Source organism: Silurus aristotelis, assembly GCF_946808225.1.
Source record: "Silurus aristotelis genome assembly, chromosome: 29".
Lineage (NCBI taxonomy): Eukaryota > Metazoa > Chordata > Actinopteri > Siluriformes > Siluridae > Silurus > Silurus aristotelis.
The window spans coordinates 9,498,885-9,517,339 of record NC_139602.1 but is presented as its reverse complement, the minus strand read 5'-3'; the positions used below and the strand labels follow the sequence as shown (position 1 = coordinate 9,517,339).

At 39.3% G+C, this 18,455-nt stretch overlaps 2 protein-coding genes across 2 annotated transcripts in view; both read left to right on the top strand.

The window, feature by feature from the left end:
- Positions 1-12,000, top strand: part of LOC310722751 (dynein axonemal heavy chain 12-like) — a 28,098-nt gene extending 16,098 nt beyond the window's left edge. The window contains exons 40-73 of the mRNA XM_083535441.1: positions 84-383; positions 480-658; positions 909-1,101; positions 1,188-1,349; positions 1,447-1,641; positions 1,730-1,863; positions 1,957-2,119; positions 2,246-2,326; positions 2,448-2,624; positions 2,732-2,863; positions 2,954-3,043; positions 3,136-3,276; positions 3,506-3,747; positions 4,523-4,670; positions 4,916-5,061; positions 5,152-5,366; positions 5,507-5,699; positions 6,083-6,275; positions 6,392-6,564; positions 6,671-6,811; positions 6,931-7,089; positions 7,870-8,014; positions 8,110-8,260; positions 8,352-8,605; positions 8,716-8,856; positions 8,942-9,079; positions 9,366-9,599; positions 9,887-10,075; positions 10,178-10,281; positions 10,371-10,575; positions 10,718-10,855; positions 11,400-11,491; positions 11,586-11,653; positions 11,768-12,000. Of these exons, the coding sequence (XP_083391567.1) occupies positions 84-383; positions 480-658; positions 909-1,101; positions 1,188-1,349; positions 1,447-1,641; positions 1,730-1,863; positions 1,957-2,119; positions 2,246-2,326; positions 2,448-2,624; positions 2,732-2,863; positions 2,954-3,043; positions 3,136-3,276; positions 3,506-3,747; positions 4,523-4,670; positions 4,916-5,061; positions 5,152-5,366; positions 5,507-5,699; positions 6,083-6,275; positions 6,392-6,564; positions 6,671-6,811; positions 6,931-7,089; positions 7,870-8,014; positions 8,110-8,260; positions 8,352-8,605; positions 8,716-8,856; positions 8,942-9,079; positions 9,366-9,599; positions 9,887-10,075; positions 10,178-10,281; positions 10,371-10,575; positions 10,718-10,855; positions 11,400-11,491; positions 11,586-11,653; positions 11,768-11,961 (5,610 nt within the window). The 3' untranslated portion in view covers positions 11,962-12,000. The remainder of the gene's footprint in view (positions 1-83; positions 384-479; positions 659-908; positions 1,102-1,187; positions 1,350-1,446; positions 1,642-1,729; positions 1,864-1,956; positions 2,120-2,245; positions 2,327-2,447; positions 2,625-2,731; positions 2,864-2,953; positions 3,044-3,135; positions 3,277-3,505; positions 3,748-4,522; positions 4,671-4,915; positions 5,062-5,151; positions 5,367-5,506; positions 5,700-6,082; positions 6,276-6,391; positions 6,565-6,670; positions 6,812-6,930; positions 7,090-7,869; positions 8,015-8,109; positions 8,261-8,351; positions 8,606-8,715; positions 8,857-8,941; positions 9,080-9,365; positions 9,600-9,886; positions 10,076-10,177; positions 10,282-10,370; positions 10,576-10,717; positions 10,856-11,399; positions 11,492-11,585; positions 11,654-11,767) is intronic.
- Positions 12,001-15,080: 3,080 nt separating this feature from the next.
- Positions 15,081-17,462, top strand: LOC310722963 (serine/threonine-protein kinase pim-1-like; the record flags this gene model as incomplete). The annotated part of the gene is made up of 4 exons (XM_083535774.1): positions 15,081-15,218; positions 16,222-16,606; positions 16,721-16,897; positions 16,996-17,462. The coding sequence occupies 4 exons, from the start codon at positions 15,081-15,083 to the stop codon at positions 17,094-17,096; spliced, it is 801 nt and encodes a 266-aa protein (XP_083391900.1). The 3' UTR covers positions 17,097-17,462.
- Between the last annotated feature and the right edge of the window lie 993 nt (positions 17,463-18,455).

Genomic DNA, 18,455 nt, shown 5'->3' with positions numbered 1-18,455 from the left:
CGAGGTTCCGGTCGTCTGCAGAGCGAGAATGCTCCGTTGATTCAGCTAACATATCACTTTTTTTTTGTCCGTGATACGAACAGGTTTATCAAAAAGCAATGCAAACCCTCCTTCCGACTCCGGCCAAATCTCACTACACGTTCAACCTGAGAGATTTCTCACGTGTAGTGCAGGGCTGCCTGCTGCTGAAGAAGGAATCTCTGGAGAGCAAGCACACCTTGATTCGCCTGTTTGTTCATGAGGTGTTTAGAGTCTTTTACGATCGATTGGTGGACAACCAGGACCAAGCCTGGCTCTACGGACTAATGAACACCATTGTAAAAGATCATTTTAAAGAAAACTTTGACACAGTCTTCGAACACCTCAAATCTAACAACAAAGCTGTAAGTATCAAGTAGGTAGGTGATTTGGGAGCAGGTTACTAAAATCATATAAAACTATTAACTGGGAGCATGTTGTGTGTTATATTCAAACTCTAGCTGTGTGAAGAGGACATGAGGAGCTTGTTGTTTGGAGACTATATGACCCCTGATGTGGATCCTGAAGACAGATTATATGCAGAGGTTCCCAACATGGAGAGCTTCAGTGAGGTGGTGGAGTCCTGCCTGGCAGAATACAACCAGACACACAAGAACCGTATGAACCTGGTCATCTTTCGGTAAATACTATTTTATATATCAACATGAAAATTTTTTATAAAAGTAAGGACACAAAACAGACTTATAAAGGTCGGTGCTCCCTGTGACTGTGCGAACAGCCTTGTGCTGCCATCTGTTGGCGTGTTACAATACTACTCTTTAAACCTTTTGATACCACCTCGTAGTCATGCAGTCACCACAAATACAGTGAATATAGATTTGAATGGTTTAAAAAGACATAAACATAAACACCTGTACTGTTGGTGGCAGCTACGTCCTAGAGCACTTGTCCAGGATCAGTCGTGTGCTTAAGCAGCCTGGAGGAAATGCCCTGCTGGTGGGAGTTGGTGGCAGTGGTCGTCAATCCATCACCAGGCTGGCCACCTTCATGTCTGGCATGACCTTGTTCCAGCCGGAGATCTCCAAGAACTATGGCATGAACGAGTGGAGAGACGACCTTAAGGTAACATGTGATTTACGTCAAGCGAGATCATTCGGTGTGATTATTACATTCAGTCAATAAATAAGATCCGTTTGTCCCGTTTTCAGGCTTTGATGAAAAAAGCAGGCGTGCATGGCCAGAGGACAGTGTTCCTACTTACAGATGCTCAGATCAAAGAGGAGTCCTTTTTAGAAGACCTGGACAGTTTGTTAAACACCGGCGAGGTTCCAAACATATTTGCTATGGACGAGAAGCAGGAGATTATGGAGGTGATTTATCATGTAAAATTTTTTTGAATGAGTTGGATATGAAGCATTAGGAATCTCGCTCTAATGAATTCCTTGCAACCTTTTGATTGTATCTCAGGCGGTGCGGCCCTTAGCCCAAGCTGGAAATAAGAAGTTAGAGTTCAGCCCACTGGCTCTGTTCGCCTTCTTTGTAAACCGCTGCAAACAGAACTTGCACATAGTGGTGGCATTCAGTCCTATCGGAGACTCCTTTAGAAACCGCCTGAGGCAGTTCCCATCTCTTATCAACTGCTGCACAATCAACTGGTTCCAGGTGAAAAATATATCATGGAATACAGCATCCTATATAGTACACAGCATATATATAGGTTTGGCAATTTTTAATGTTTGTTCTCCTATAGCCATGGCCAGAAGAGGCATTAGAGCGAGTTGCTAACAAGTTCTTGGAGACTCTAGAGATGAGTGACTACGAACGGATGGAAGTTATGCTAATCTGCAAAACGTTCCATACGTCTGCCAGCGAGCTGTCCAAAAGGTACGCAACAACGGACATACATTTAACAGGGATGTTCATGTTTTTTATACTGAGCTTACTCTTGTACTCATTTAATCGATTTGATATTTCAAGGTTTTTGTCTGAGCTTGGGCGTCATAATTATGTGACTCCTACTTCCTACTTGGAGCTGATAGCTGCGTTCAGACAGCTTCTTACGCAGAAACAGGACACTGTGATGAAGGCAAAAAAGAGGTACACCGATGGATTGGACAAACTTGCATTTGCTGAGTCACAGGTATTTTTTAAACTGTGTATTTTCATTTTTTTTTTCCCACATTTAATTATGCTTTTTAAAATTTTAGTTACTTGGAGTATTGGTTTTGCTGTCAAGAAAATGACTGACTATTTGGCACTTCATTAGGTGGGAGAAATGAAGAAGGAGCTTGTGGAGCTTCAGCCCAAACTGGAACAGGCCAAGATTGAGAACATAAAAATAATGAAGGTAAAACTATAAACTAAAGCCACAATTTAATACATAACAAGAATCCTTTTTTTGTGTGTATGTTTTTTCTGGGTTTTGTTTTTTTTAACTTCCACATGTTAAAATTGGTGCGGCGTTACAGGTGATCGAGGTCGAGTCAGTGCAAGTGGAGGCTAAGAGTAAAGTGGTGCGTGTGGACGAGGAGGCGGCTACTCTAAAAGCAAACGAAGCACAGGCCCTAAAAAACGAGTGTGAGAGTGACCTTGCCGAGGCCATTCCCGCGATGGAGGCCGCACTTTCTGCTCTTGATACTCTGAAGGTATCTAAGTTAGCGTTCTACTGAGATCTCACCAAAACACTAGCAATACAGTAAATCATGACGATTGTTATTATGTACATTTTATGTATATTTTTTTATTATTTTAGCCTGCGGACATTACAATTGTAAAGTCTATGAAAAATCCTCCATCTGGAGTGAAGCTTGTTATGGCAGCAGTGTGTGTCATGAAGGACATCAAGCCTGAGAGAATCCCGGACCCTACCGGAACAGGAAAGAAGGTGAACTAATGGATTGAATCAAATCCGATTTTAAACCTGATCACCTGCTGATTCACTTTGTTAACCACATATCATCCTCCTTATCTACAGGTCGAAGACTACTGGGGTCCCAGTAAGAAGCTGCTGGGTGACATGAATTTCCTCAGGGACCTGAGAGAATATGACAAAGACAATATTCCTGTAGGTATATATTATATGTATGATCGTGACTGTCAGGATTTGGTGCTATATTTTATAAACCGTATATATATACTGTATCTCAAATACCACAGGTACCAGTCATGCAGAAGATCCGCAGCGAGTATATGACCAACCCTGATTTTGACCCCAACAAAGTGGTCAAAGCTTCTTCTGCAGCTGAGGGTCTGTGCAAATGGATTACTGCCATGGAGGTTTATGACAGAGTGGCAAAGGTGGGTGTTTGTGAATTACCTAATTAAGCCTAACTGATGCCTTTAGGTTCGTCTGGTTTCATCCTTAGTTTTAAGTAGGTGCTTTTATTGTGACAAAAAATTGCTTTTACATGTTGGTTCTGTCTTCAATTCATGTTTTTACTTTACTACCCAGGTCATTTACACGATATGTTTTAAAATAAGATCCTGGAAGAAACTCTTAGTAATGTTGTTATAAATGTATCTATAGGTTGTGGCGCCTAAAAAGGCTAATCTGGCTGTGGCAGAGGGGTCACTGGCCGCTACGATGTCCCTGCTGAATCAAAAGAGAGCAGAGCTGAAAGAAGTGGAGGACCGCTTGGCTTCTCTGCAGAAGACATTTGAGGAGAAAACCGAGGAGAAGGCTCAGCTAGAATTCCAGGTGGATCTTTGTGCCCGTAAGCTTGAGAGAGCTGAAAAGCTGATCGGAGGCTTAGGAGGAGAAAAGACAAGGTCAGTGTACTATTTGCGCATTTCGAAAACGTTCGAAAACGTTTCATTCGAGACTCCAATATCCAATTATCAGAGGCAGTGGTCGACAGTAACGTAGTAAATTTAATTTGTTACTGTACTTAAGTAGCTTTTTCACGTAGCTGTACTTTTTCGTTTGGGTTAGTCGTTTCCTTTTATTTATGAGCGGATAAAAACCTAACTGGTCAAGCCACCAATCAGGGTCGAGCGCTCGCTCTATTTTGAATTGGTTTTGATTGGCACTTGGTGTATCTACTTATCATCACCATACATGTCAGCATCAGTTCAACAGCAAGCAGAAGATTTAGAGAGGAAAAAATTATGAAGAAACTCCAGACTCGAACTCAACAAAAAACACGTGATCTTATTTACACGCTTATTTTTAAGCAGTTAAGTGGGCTCATGATTATTGTAATAGAAATCAATAAATTTTTGATTTATTAATATCATTCTATTAATAGATCAGTGTGCTGAGAGTCACATTCGAGTCTTTTCACATAAACTGAGGTGATTAGGTAAAGAGTCTTGTGACAAAAATGATCATAGGAACATTATAGTCATAATAAATCGTAGTACTTTGGATTCTTACATACATTTAAAGGCAAAAACCTTAGTACTTTTACTCAAGTGAAAGTTTAAAGGGACTTTTTTACTTTTACTGGAGTCACATTTTACTGAGTGGATCTACTTTAACTCAACTACATGGTTTGTGTACTTCGTCCACAACTGATCAGAGGTATTTTCTTGTGTTATTTAGGTGGTCCAAAGCTGCAGATGATCTTCAGAACACTTATGATAATTTGATAGGGGACGTTCTGATATCTGCTGGTGTAATTGCTTACCTCGGAGCCTTTACCGCTGGATTCCGCCAAGAATGCGCCAAAGACTGGACTGAGCTTTGTAAAGTAAGGTTTTAATTAACAGCATCAGGTTAATAGCACTAAAATGGTTATCTAAATCTGTCCAATATGTTTGTTTTTTCCATTTTTATAATACTAAATAAGTTTCGTAACCAAATTAGAAAAACATACTTGCATTATTCTCCAGTCTGATAGTTCTGGCTCTAAAAGCTGTTCGATTTTCCAGTTCAAATCGGTGTGTGTAGCCATCCTATGAAAATAGCTTCAGTAATGCATATTCTCAATTCAAGGCCAAGAAGATCCCATCCTCTGATGACTTCTCTTTGAGTAAAACCCTTGGGGATCCGATCATGATCAGGGCCTGGAACATCGCGGGGCTTCCCACTGACAGCTTCTCTATCGACAATGGCGTCATAGTGAGCAACTCCAGAAGATGGTACTACTACACACACATATCGAAATCAAAGCAAAACTGTACTTATTTACATATGTTTTGGCTTCAATGCATGTCGTATTGCGTTTGCAGGCCTTTGATGATCGACCCACAGGGGCAAGCCAACAAATGGGTGAAAAACTCGGAGAAAGAGAACAATCTGAATGTAATTAAACTCACTGATTCGGACTATATGAGGACTATGGAGAACTGCATACAGTTTGGAACTCCACTGCTGTTGGAGAATGTCGGAGAAGAACTGGACCCTTCCTTAGAACCCTTACTGCTGAAACAGATATTTAAACAAGGTACAGAGGTTCACTCCTTAAGTGATATCAATTCATGCTATTCAATAATTATCGAACAAAGATATGTAATTTTGTTGGACAGTTAATAGACTGAAAGTATAAACTGAAATTCCAGTTACATGGTTATTGTCTGAATTTAGGTGGCATGGACTGCATTAGGCTGGGAGAGAGTGTGATTGAGTACTCCAGTGACTTCCGCTTTTATATCACTACCAAGCTCAGAAACCCTCATTATCTCCCTGAGCTGGCTACCAAAGTGTCCCTGCTCAACTTCATGATCACACCAGAAGGTCTGGAGGACCAGCTGCTGGGCATCGTGGTGGCTAAAGAGAGGTGAAGAAACAAACAAACATGCAAAAAGAATCGTACTCAGTTTGCATTTACACACATATTTGCTTTCAGTATTGTGTACGTACAGTCAATGCAGAGCCTAATCTAATATATACATTACGGGTTTGACGGTGCGCAAAATTCACGTTTCGGTACGTACCTCGTTTCGTGACTTGACTACCAAGTCACGGTTCGGTTCAATTTCGGTACAGTTAAGGGTGGAGAGACGCAAAACATAAAATCGATTGTCGTGTAATTGTGTAATGATCATTTGGAAGCATAGGTGGTGACGAGATTATTTTAAGAGTTTGGTCTTTGAATGTTGTCACCCTTTTCTTCTCAAAGTTCTTGAATATTTTTATGTATACTTAACATTTGTTTTATAGGCCAGAGTTGGAAGAGGAAAGGAATGCTCTCATTCTTCAGTCTGCTGCCAATAAGAAACAGCTGAAGGAGATTGAGGACAACATCCTGGAGACTTTACAGTCTTCAGAGGGTAATATATTGGAGGACGAGAGCGCTATTAAGATCCTGGACTCCGCAAAGATCATGTCAAATGAGATCTCCCAGAAACAGCAGGTCTGCTCACTGAGAAACAGTTATTTATTTTGTTGTTGTTGTTGTTGTTGTTGTTGTTAAAGATGCAAAAGTGCATTGTTGGGACAGTGACTGATTTTAACTTCGTGACCTTTCAGATCGCAGAGAAGACAGAAATTAAAATCGCAGAGTCGAGAGAAGGCTACAGACCCATTGCCAACCACTCATCCATCCTGTTTTTCAGCATTGCAGACCTGGCCAACATTGACCCTATGTATCAATACTCACTTAGTTGGTTTGTCAACCTGTATATCAACTCCATTCAAGACAGGTAAATAAATATGTGAGCACTTGAGCTTAAAAATTATCAGCGGTTACGAGTATTTTTATTTCAGCGTATGTGGCACATGTTAATCAGTTTGCACTGTGCGTTCTAGTAACAAGTCAGAGGATCTAGACGAGAGACTGCAATTCCTGAGTGACCACTTTACCTACAACCTCTATTGCAATGTGTGTCGATCACTCTTTGAGAAGGACAAACTGCTCTTCTCCTTCATCCTCTGCTGCAATCTGCTCCTGTACGTCATCATAGTAAACCTTTTTTTAAGATTGAATTTAGTGAAAGTGTTAGATGTCAGTGTAATTATCAGACAACATTGTTTCCCATATTAAACTGTTATTTTGATTTTTTTAACAGGGCCAAGAATGAGATTATCTACTTGGAGTTCATGTTCTTGCTCACAGGTGGAGTGGGTCTACAGAATAATGTGCCCAATCCTGATCCCAGCTGGCTCCAGGAAAAGAGCTGGGATGAGATCTGTCGAGCCAGTGATCTCCCCGGTCTAAAGGGGCTCCGGTCTGTATTTAAATTTATTATTTTTTTGTAAACTTAACCTGCTCATAATATATATATATATATATATATATATATATATATATATATATATATATATATATATATATATATATATATTATATATATTTATATATGTGTGTGTGTGTACTGTGATATGACTAAGATACGAAGTGGTATCAAAAGGATTCAAGACTAGTTTTGAAACACACCAACAGATGGCAGCACCAGGCTGCACGCACAGTCACATGGAGCACCGACCTTCATAAGTCAGTGTGCCAACAGACATCGTCCTGTGTACATCATAAGCTGTGCTGTTCTGACCATGTGTGTTTCCACGTCTGCGAATCGTCATGAAAAGCAAGTCAGAAAAAAAAGCAAATGTGATGTAAAGCAAATGCTGCAACAAGTCGTTCGAGGTGTTTCAAGTTGCATGCGAGCTTCAAGAGAGGAGGAACATCATTGGAAGATGACAAGAAAATGACAAAACTTGGGTGTGGGTTACGACCCTGAGACGAAGCAACAGTCTTCACAGTGGGCGAGCCCATCATCTTCACGACCGCTTTTCGTCTTTTTGCAACATTTGCGCCATCGAGAATTCTTCCCCAGGGGCCAGACCGTCAATAGCGGGTTCTACTGCCAGGTTTTTAGGCGTCTAATGAAAGTGTGAAAGCGACCGGATCTGCGCTACGCTAGTCTCGAAACCTTTTGATACCACCTCGTATATCTCAGCCATACAAGGCTTTTTGTTAATCTCATCATGTCTCTGCCTTGAATTTATAGGGAGGGTGTCATCAAGTCACCTGAAACCTTCCTGCCTATTTATGACAGCAAGGAACCTTATAACACTCCTTTACCAAACCCATGGTGTGACAAACTTAATGACTTTCAGAAAATGATCATCTACCGCTGCCTCAGGCCAGATAAAGTGAGATCTCAGCATACCATATATTTACTCATACATCATATTTAATTATACTTAAATATACGTCTAACATCATGACTTTTATCAATTTTTTACAGATTGAACCGGCCATTATAACTTATGTGTCTGCCAAACTGGGTAAAATATTTGTTGAACCACCGCCATTTGATCTAAGTAAGAGTTACAACGATTCCAATTCTACGATCCCACTGGTGTTTGTGCTCTCGCCAGGAGCAGATCCTATGGCCAGTAAGTATTATCCATAACTGTAGTAAGAAAGCACTATCACCCTGCTCATAACTCACTTATTGACTGGTGAAACCCTTTCTTTTTCACACAGGTTTGCTGAAGTTTGCGAATGACAAGAACATGGGCGGTTCAAGGTTCAAGTCGATTTCCCTCGGGCAGGGGCAGGGTCCTATAGCTGTAAAGATGATTCAGGCTGCGATGGAAGAAGGCACATGGGTGTGCTTACAAAATTGCCATCTGGCTGTATCTTGGATGTCCACACTTGAGAAGATTTGTGAAGACTTCAACCAAGACACGTGCCACCCAGACTTCCGGCTCTGGCTCACCAGCTACCCCTCCCCAATGGTGCCTAAACATTCATTCTTGTGCTTAAAGATTCAATGTACATCTTCGATGAAAGATGTCACGTCCCAGTTGTTTGTCTAATAATTAACCAAAAACCTTTGTTTTGACAGTTCCCAGTGACCATCCTGCAGAATGGAGTGAAGATGACTAATGAGCCTCCCACAGGACTTAGGTTGAATATGCTCCAGTCCTACCAATCAGACCCTATCTCAGACCCTGAGTTCTTCTCAGCATGTCCAGGCAAAGAACCTGTGAGTGTAGACACTTCATTGCATTCATTAAGATCGTCTTGTTAAATACAAAGAAATCACACCAAAATCCCCTTTGTGTTTATAGGTTTGGGAAAAGCTTCTGTATGGAGTATGTTTCTTCCATGCCCTCGTCCAGGAAAGGAAGAAATTCGGACCACTGGGTTGGAACATTCCATATGGATTTAATGAATCGGATTTGCGTATCAGCATCAGGCAGTTGCAGGTCAAGACTCTTGCATACATCAATACATATTTTAGTATATCCTGTATATATATAAGAGGTCATGGCGATCGCTGGAACTATCGTCTATTGGCAAAAATTCATACCGATTTTGTGTCCATTGCTGGAACGGCTGAGAAGGTCTGCTGTCATTACGAGAGCGGCCTCTAGAGGCAAAAAAATCAGTCGACCTCTAAAATATGCATTAATTATTTATGCAAAAAAAAAAGGTCGTATATGGTGCTGTGAATCCATTTGTAAAACTTGCTGGATCCTGTATTTCCCGCAGCTTTTTGTGAATGAATATGAGGAGGTTCCCTTTGACGCAATTACATATCTGACTGGAGAGTGTAACTACGGTGGACGAGTGACAGACGACTGGGACCGCCGCCTTCTACTGACCATGCTGGCTGATTTCTACAACATGGAAATCATCCAAAACGACTCCTACAAATTCTCTCCTAGTGGGAAATATTTTGCACCTCCAAAGTCCATTTATGAAGAATATGTGGAGTTTATCAGGGTGAGGAAAACGATGGATAACACCATCAGATCAATGTACTTAAATGTCCAAAGTACTATGATTTATTAAGGCTTAATAATGATATTAGGAACATTATAGCCACAAAAGGTATTTTGGATACTTAAGTACATTTGAAGGCAAATACTTTTGTACTTTTACTCAAGGGACACTTTTTACTTTTACTGGAGTCACATTTTACCTCATGTATCTCTACTTTTACTCAAATATGTCTTTTATGTACTTTGTCCACCACTGGTAATAACTAAAAAATATCTGTATACTTGCAGAATCTTCCTTCTAGCCAGGAACCAGAAGTTTTTGGTATGCATGAGAATGTGGACATCTCTAAAGACCTGCAGCAGACTAAACTACTGTTTGACTCACTGATCCTGACTCAGGGAGGAGGCTCAAAGGGAGGTGGAAGCTCTACAAGTGACCACAATCTGCTGGATATTGCCAGTGACATTCTGTCTAAAGTAATCAGCCATACTATGAATTTCTATTATGTAATATAATGTAAAACAGTGCATTTTATTAAAGCATTTTACTGTCATATATATATATATATATATTTCCAGCTTCCAGCTAACTTTAACATCGAGGCTGCTCTCACCAAATTTCCAGTGCTGTATGAGGAGAGCATGAACACTGTGCTTGTGCAGGAAATGGAACGATATAACAAGTAAGTTCTTGCACAGGATTCAATTATCCTTGTGATTTGTCCTGTTTGATACGTCGTGTTAATTACATTGTTTATCCTTCCTTCCTCAGTTTGTGCAAAACAATTATTGTAAGTCTCCAGAACCTGCTGAAGGCCATTAAGGGATTTGTCGTAATGGATGCTGACCTGGAGGCTATAGCAAACAGTCTGCTTGTGGGCAAAGTGCCAGAGAAGTGGGCAAAGCGCTCCTACCCCAGTCTGAAGCCCCTGGGAAGCTACGTCAATGACTTGCTTGCTAGGCTTAAATTTTTGCAGGTTGGAACCAAAAAAAAATAATGTTCAGATCAGTAAAATTTGTACAATTTAAACATGCAACTATTAGTACTGCTTGGATGATTAATGATATCACTGTTTTACTGGCTGTAGTAATTTAAAGGCTTTCTGTGCACCGTTTTAGGACTGGTATAACACAACAAAGCCCAATGTATTCTGGCTCTCCGGCTTTTTCTTCACTCAAGCTTTCCTGACAGGAGCCATGCAGAATTTTGCCAGGAAATACTCCATCCCCATTGACCTGCTTGTATTTGAATATGAGGTATTTGCTGCACGATACTCCATGCACTTTTTACACCAAAATGGCATACCTTTATGGCCACCTGCCCAATATTGTGTTGGTCCCCCTTTTGCTGGAAAACAGTCGTAAAAGCATTAATTTCTTTAGCAATTTAACCTAGAGAAGCTCGGGGATGAGCCCACGTGAGATCAATGAGTTTTGGTAGCACGTGACCTTGTCGCCAGTTCACCACTCTTCCGTCATTGGAGCACTTTTGATAGATTCTGACCACTGCAGAGCTGCAGTTTCGGAGACGCTCTGACCCAGTCGTCTAGACGTCACAATTTGGCAAACCCGCTCAAATCCTTACACATTTTTCCTGCTTCTAACATCAACTTTAAGGACCAAATGTTCACTTTCTGCCTTATAAATATATCCACAAACTAACAGGTGCCATGATGAAGAGACCATCAGTGTTCTTCACATCACCAAACAGTGGTGTAAAGTTATGCCTGAGAGTTTTCGATGTACACGTACACAAAACATTCCAGTTGTTCATGATCTTTGACCGATTGCTTTTACGCAGGTTATGCCGTTTGAAACCTCAAGCGCCTTCCCTGAAGATGGAGTCTATACTTATGGCCTTTTCTTGGATGGAGCTCGATGGGATAGAAAAAGGTTTGTTTATTTGAGAACAAATGATGCCATATATCTATCATGTATTTTACATTGCAATGAACATGGTTTTGAGAGTCATTTTCTTCACCTTCAGTGCCGTCTTAGAGGAACAGTACCCCAAAGTCCTGTTCGACACGCTCCCTATTATATGGATAAAGCCGAGTGAGTAAACACCAAAAAACGTTCTTGAAAGAAAAACAGCTTGATTGTTATAATCCTTGAAAACGCATGGTTTTATTTATTGTCTTTGTTTGTTTTGTTTTTTTTATATTCTAGCGGATAAGCGGGTTATGGAGAAAACTGAGAACATGTATATCTGCCCACTCTATAAGACCAGCGAGCGTAAAGGAACTTTGTCTACCACGGGACACTCCACTAACTATGTCATTACTATGACGCTGCCCACCAGCAAGCCCCCACAGCACTGGATTAAGAGAGGCGTGGCTATGCTCTGCCAGCTTGACAATTAATGACACATTCTTTCTGAATATTAAATCATTACTATTTTTATTTTCTGGAGTGATTTTTTTTTTTGTGTTGTTTTTTTAAACATACTCGAATCCTCGCACTGTGATCATTTGCTAAACTATATATTAAATATTTTGAGATGAACTTTTGTTTGAGTGGTTCCCTGGGTGATGTTCTGATGATGGTGTAGTCATGCGAGACATCTAAATGGAACAGGAGAAACCCCAACCTGCCACATCATGATAAAACTTTTCCATTGTCCACATCAGAGATGCCCAAACTAGGGCTTCGAATGGGGGGTTGAAAATAAGTACCAAATTTAATTGGATTTAGATCAAGTATTTTTTAATATTACACCAAGATAACCAGAGTAAATGGGTGCAATTACTTTTTCACAGGTTTGGACAGCTTTTTTCCAATTAATAAATGAAATCATCATTTACAAATTGCATTTCAGATTTACTTGTATTAAAGTTTGCTTGACGATCTGAATTATTTAACTGTGAGAAATATCAAATCAGGAGGGGGCAAATACTTTTTCATATCACACACTCACTATCTATCTATCTACACACACACACACACACACACACATATATATGCATACAGTAATTATATTTTTATTAATAAATTTCATTTTTTCAACATAAAACTATAAAAACAAAAGTATTTTGGTCTATCATGCTATGCGGAAGGTTTATAAGGTTTACAATTTAAGGTCAACTGCAGTGAAAATTATCTTATAATTATTATTAGTAGTATATTATTTGTTATTTATAATGGATTATTATTTATAATGATTTGACGTTTCAGAAGCTCCGCCCCCTCCCTTAAAAAAAATCTTAGTGACGTCACAGTCGCTAACAAAAGTCGCCATTTTCATGAGTTGCTCATTTTGTCCCTGCAGCAGGAACGAGAGTTCACTTGAGAAGCTTAATTTTGAGTTTCGATTATCAGGCGATAAACACATAAATAAACCAACTAAACTTACCATAGCAAAGGTGACTTCGCCAATCCGCGAATTAGAGCACCGCCATATTGTACCGTGTATGTAGGATGAAATAAAAAAGGAGGACAATAGCGACCGATCCGCACTAGTGTTCATAATAAGACTTTATAACAAGCTGTGTGATATTGTAGTGACAGTGCCCCCTGGTGGTGAGAACTGGAATAGCTTAATTATCTCAGTGAACCTTTTCGTTATAAAATGATAAAAAAATAAAAAATGTAAATCAAATACATCACTGATCTTCTACAGCTGAGGATAATAAAGGCTAATACTTTATATAGGACACATTTACACAATGAGAATCCTACGAACATGTTATGTTGTACATCCCAGGCTCAGTTAACGAAATAGGAACAATACAATACTGTCAAATAAATAATATTTCTATACAAGCATAGAGTCGTGTAATTACTCTGGAGTCCTAACTGAGTTTTTCTGACTCCAGGGAACAACATGAATCATCATCAAGCTTTTCCTGGTCCTCTCATGAGGTTAGATCCTTTTACATACTCATTTACACCATCTAGTTTTATTTGTGTGTCCTGCAAATGATGTTCTGTATGATATCTGCTTTTTTAACATCTGTTCCAGAAAAAACATGCAGAAGGCTAACCTGATTCATTTCATCGTACATCAATCACAGAAGTGTCTCATTAACAAAAATATGACTGTCCGTGTGGAAGAGTATTTCTTCTGGCGGATTGTGGAATTGTTCTGCCGTCAAAATGGAGTACGTTTCATCGTTCAGACCCGTTGATTGTCGAAGCTCTGAGCTTTAATAATACATGTTTTTATCCCAAAACTAAATTTAAGATGCCCAAAATGATGCCAATTTGAATGTAAATTTTAATTTATTACAAATGCATTTAAATGTATTCAATTGTTTAATTTAAATATTTTAATTGATTGACAGTGTGTGTGTCAGCGGATGAGTTTTTAACCGCAAAAAAAACAAACCATTTTTAATTAATTATTATTTAATGTCATATTGATCTCCATAATTCATTAATACTTTTAACAGATAATAATAATTATACTGATACTATTTCTTTTACAGAAAGTGATGATGTCTCAAATCGCCATACTCCTTTTAAAAGACTATCACTTATTTCGTACGAAGTCATCAAAAGTTCGTATATCACACATCAGTATATGTTCATGATTATGTGATGTTGCACTGATCGCCAGCATCGTCCTCACTAATGTCACACTTTCTGCTCCAGGTCAAAGGTGCTGATGAATATAAGCAGTGGTGCCTTCCTCTCGCCCAGCTGTTGGTCTCCTTTGCCCCAGAACACGAGCTCAGGGAGTCTGTGATAAAGATGGGGGACAATCTTGGTACCGTTACGCTCCACAGTAGCAGCACTTTTTTGTGTAAATCACATATTACTGTGTAATTAATGCCGAATCTCACGTGCATGTTCGGTTTTTCTCGTGCAGACAGCAAAGAACTGACTTACGCAGCTCATATCTGCTTCATGGTGGGGAGACTGGAGCTGGGTTCACGTGATCAGTTTCATCTGATCGGATGCAAAAGGTATTGTACCCCTGTGTGTGTGTGTGTGTGTGTGTGTGTGTGTGTGTGTGTGTGTGTGTGTGTGTGTGTGTGTGTGTGTGTGTGTGTGTGTGTGTGTGTCAGACTTGCCACTAACACTTGGTCTTATTTGTACCAGCTTTCCATTTGGACTCAGAATCTTGTTTAGTGCCATCATCAGAACAGAGATCTATGAATTTGTGCTGTGGTTGACCTCAGGCCTGGTCCAGCCACACTTCCAGGTCTTCAAGTTGTGTCACACTAGCAGACTGGCCATGAGTACACATTATGTAATGGCTTTCGAATATTGTGAGGTTATCGCGAGGGCAATCATCTCCCTCCCTGGTAGCTACAAAAGAACATTTTTGAAACGGGTTATTTCGGTAAAGAAAAAAGTGCTTCATTCAATTCCAAATGGTTTCTGGGTTTTCAATTTCAGAGTGTTTATACCTTTATATCTGATTTATTTTCCTCGTCTGTCATGTAGCTGTCTAGTGACGTGCAGAAAAAACTAGAAGAAGAAACGGAACCTGAGTGGCTTCAACAGCTTCACAGGCTACACCAGATCAAAGTAGCTAATGCTAAAACAGAAGCTAATTGTGATCCGGCGCAGCTCGTATCGTCTAACAGCTCTGCCACGGGGTCTGAGGATCAGGACTCAGAATGTGGCACGACGACTGACAAGATCGGCGTTCCCCATTTTCAGCTCTCAGAGGGTATGGAAGAATCCATCACTGGACAAGAACTGTTTATTAATTATATACATTGTATATATATATATATATATATATATATATATATATATATATATATATATATATATATATATATATATATATATGACATCAGGGAAGAAAAAATCCATTGAGTTATACAAAAAACTCAATGAATTTGAGTTACACAGATATGTATGTAAGTGTGTGTGTGTGTGTGTGTGTGTGTGTGTGTGTGTGTGTGTGTGTGTGTGTGTGTGTGTGTGTGTGTGTGTGTGTGTGTGTGTGTGTGTGTGTGTTTTCTTTAATTGAATACATTTTCGACATAACTTATATATAACCAAAAATGATCTCTTCAACAGCTGACTTAGATCGTCGGTACACGATGGGAGATCTGCTTGGGAAGGGATCATTTGGTTTTGTCTTCGATGGATTTCGTAATAAAGACTTTAAACCGGTAAACCGTCCTCTCTGACTCCCTCCAAGACTCCATAATGCAAGATTTTGTTTCTTCGCAAACTTCTTTACTTGTAAAATAATGACTTTGGGCGTGTGTCCTTTATGCTCATTAACATGGCAAATTATCACTTACAAATGACTGATTATGTTTTGTTTTTTTTCTTAACAGGTTGCAATCAAAACTGTATTGAAGAAGTTCCATCTCAGATTTCTTAAAACTGTAAGCGAATACGTCCCCATTTTGTCTTAGATTTTGTCTTGTATTGCATTGTTTTATTGTATTCAAGTTTTATTTGTCATGTGTTCTTTATGCTTTAGTGAGGCTCCAGGCAGAACTTCAGCAATATGAAATATTAAACTATTCTATGAATATTTACATATATAACATATGTATTATATAGTTTCTGACTAAAAGTGTTTACGTTCTGGTACATAGAAAAATCTGCGAAGGCTTCATGTCCATATTATATGACCGTGTTCTCACCGATAACGATTGTGATAACTTACATTTATTTACTCGTAATAAAGGTTTCTGTTCTGATTTTAGCACCACTGCAACTGCATTAATAATGTGCCTGCAGAGGTGGTGCTAATGCAGAAGGTGTGTGAGCCACCTTGCTGTAGTAACATCGTGAAGCTGATCGAATGGATCGACACGCCCGATCAATTTTACATCATTCTGGAAAATCCCAGCCCCTGTATGAACCTTGAGAAATTTGCTGAGCGTCAGGACGGTCGTCTGACTGAAACGCAGACTCGAGGCATCATGCTGCAGGTGATCCGTGCGGCTCGACACTGCTGTGCACGTGGAGTTTTACACCGTGACATCAAGGCTCAGAATATTCTCATCAACACGGAAACTCTGGAAATTAAACTGATTGATTTCGGCTGTGGTGATTGGCTGATTGACACGCCTTACACTAAATTCTCAGGTAAAGATCAAAAGTAAAGATCAAATGATGTTGCGGAGAATCACAGAATTTGCAGAACTTTTTTTTTTTCTGTGGGTTAAATTGCTGACTGTGCTTTTTCTCATTTATTTTCAGGCACTCCTGCTTTGTGGCCTCCAGAGTGGTTAATAAATAAACAGTATAAGGGCATTCCTGCTACCGTTTGGGGTCTGGGTATACTAACATTCGGACTCCTGTGTGGAGATTACCCCTTTTATTTGGAAGACGAATTAGATGATGGGTGCTTAGATTTAATCCCTGGGGTGTCTCGAGGTAAGTCGAAACAAAAACATTTCTACCTGTAGTGTACAGGTATATTTTAGTGTACCACATGCACAAGAAAAAGACTTTAAACTATCTGATCTCTGCAGATGTGTTGGATCTGATTATGTGGTGCCTGGAGCTCAACCCTGATTTGCGTCCGTCGTTTGAAGACTTGCTGGGGCACGAGTGGTTTACAGAGGGAGTTTAGGATGAGTTTATACAGTAAATACACAATAGACCTAATTAATACGAGCTAATTAATATGACCTAATACGTGCTCTAATAGTCTACATGACTATTATCTTCAAAGATCCGGAGAACCTGTGTGTTGATGGGACAAAGTTCCAGAGGGACGACCATGGCTTTATGGAAGAGTGGCTAGACAGAAGCCTCTCCTCAGTGCAAAACCCATTAAAGCCCACTTGGAGTTTGCCAATAGGCACCTGAAGGACTCTCAGACTGTGTGGATTCTCTGGCCTGATTAAACCAAGTTTGAACTGCTTGGCTTTAATTCTAAACGTTACGTCTGGAGGAAATCAGGCGCCGCTCCACAGCATCCAACCCGACCCATGATCCCCAATCTAGTTTTACAAAGCTTATGTTGTTGTTGTTATTGTTGTTGTTGTTGTTGTTGTGAAGCTGCTAAATGTGCTTTAATAAAGTACTGAGTAAAGAGTCAGAATATTTATAACCATGTGATATTTCGGTGTTTTTATTTTTAAAAATATACAGACATTTCTCGAATTTTGTCTACACTTTGTCGTTATGGGGTACTGAGTTTAGACTGTAGCTTAATGAGAGAAAATCTATTTCTAATTGTAGCATCATGCTGCAACATACAGAAAACGATCCACACCATCTCACTTCTGCACCTACCCTACACGCCAGATTTGACTTTGCCCTCTTCCCAAAGATGTAGATCCAGAACAAAGAGCAATGTTTTTATACCATTGTGGAGATCCTGCACTATATTATAGATTTATATAATATAAGGGATTATACTGAATGCATTCAAAATAACAAGTTGGAGCCCTACATTATATTTGGAAAGATCTGACTAAGAATGAATGTAGTTTGAGTTTTGGCCACTAGATGATGCACAAAAATTACCCAGCAAACTCCAGTTAAGTGACTTGGAGGCCAGAAAAGATCTAGTGAGGGTCACATGACACCCTGTTCATTACACCACAGAACTGAGGGTGTGTTCTGTACACTCGTTTCCATAACGAATAAGAAGCCAGATTTAGTGTAGTAAAGCTTAATATTTTATTTTATTAAAAAGAAGCTACATGTGGTGGTAAACAGATATTTAACACACACACACACATATATATATATATATATATATATATATATATATATATATATATATATATATATATATATATATATATATATATATATATATATATATATATATATATACAACAGGACAAACAGAAGCTTAAACACTTAAATAATATCTTACTATATTAAAATATTAAAATTTGTGGAAAATACAAATAAATTCAAAGTATTTTTTTTTACTGGTGTATAATAACACTATTATGAATAATAATATTAACTC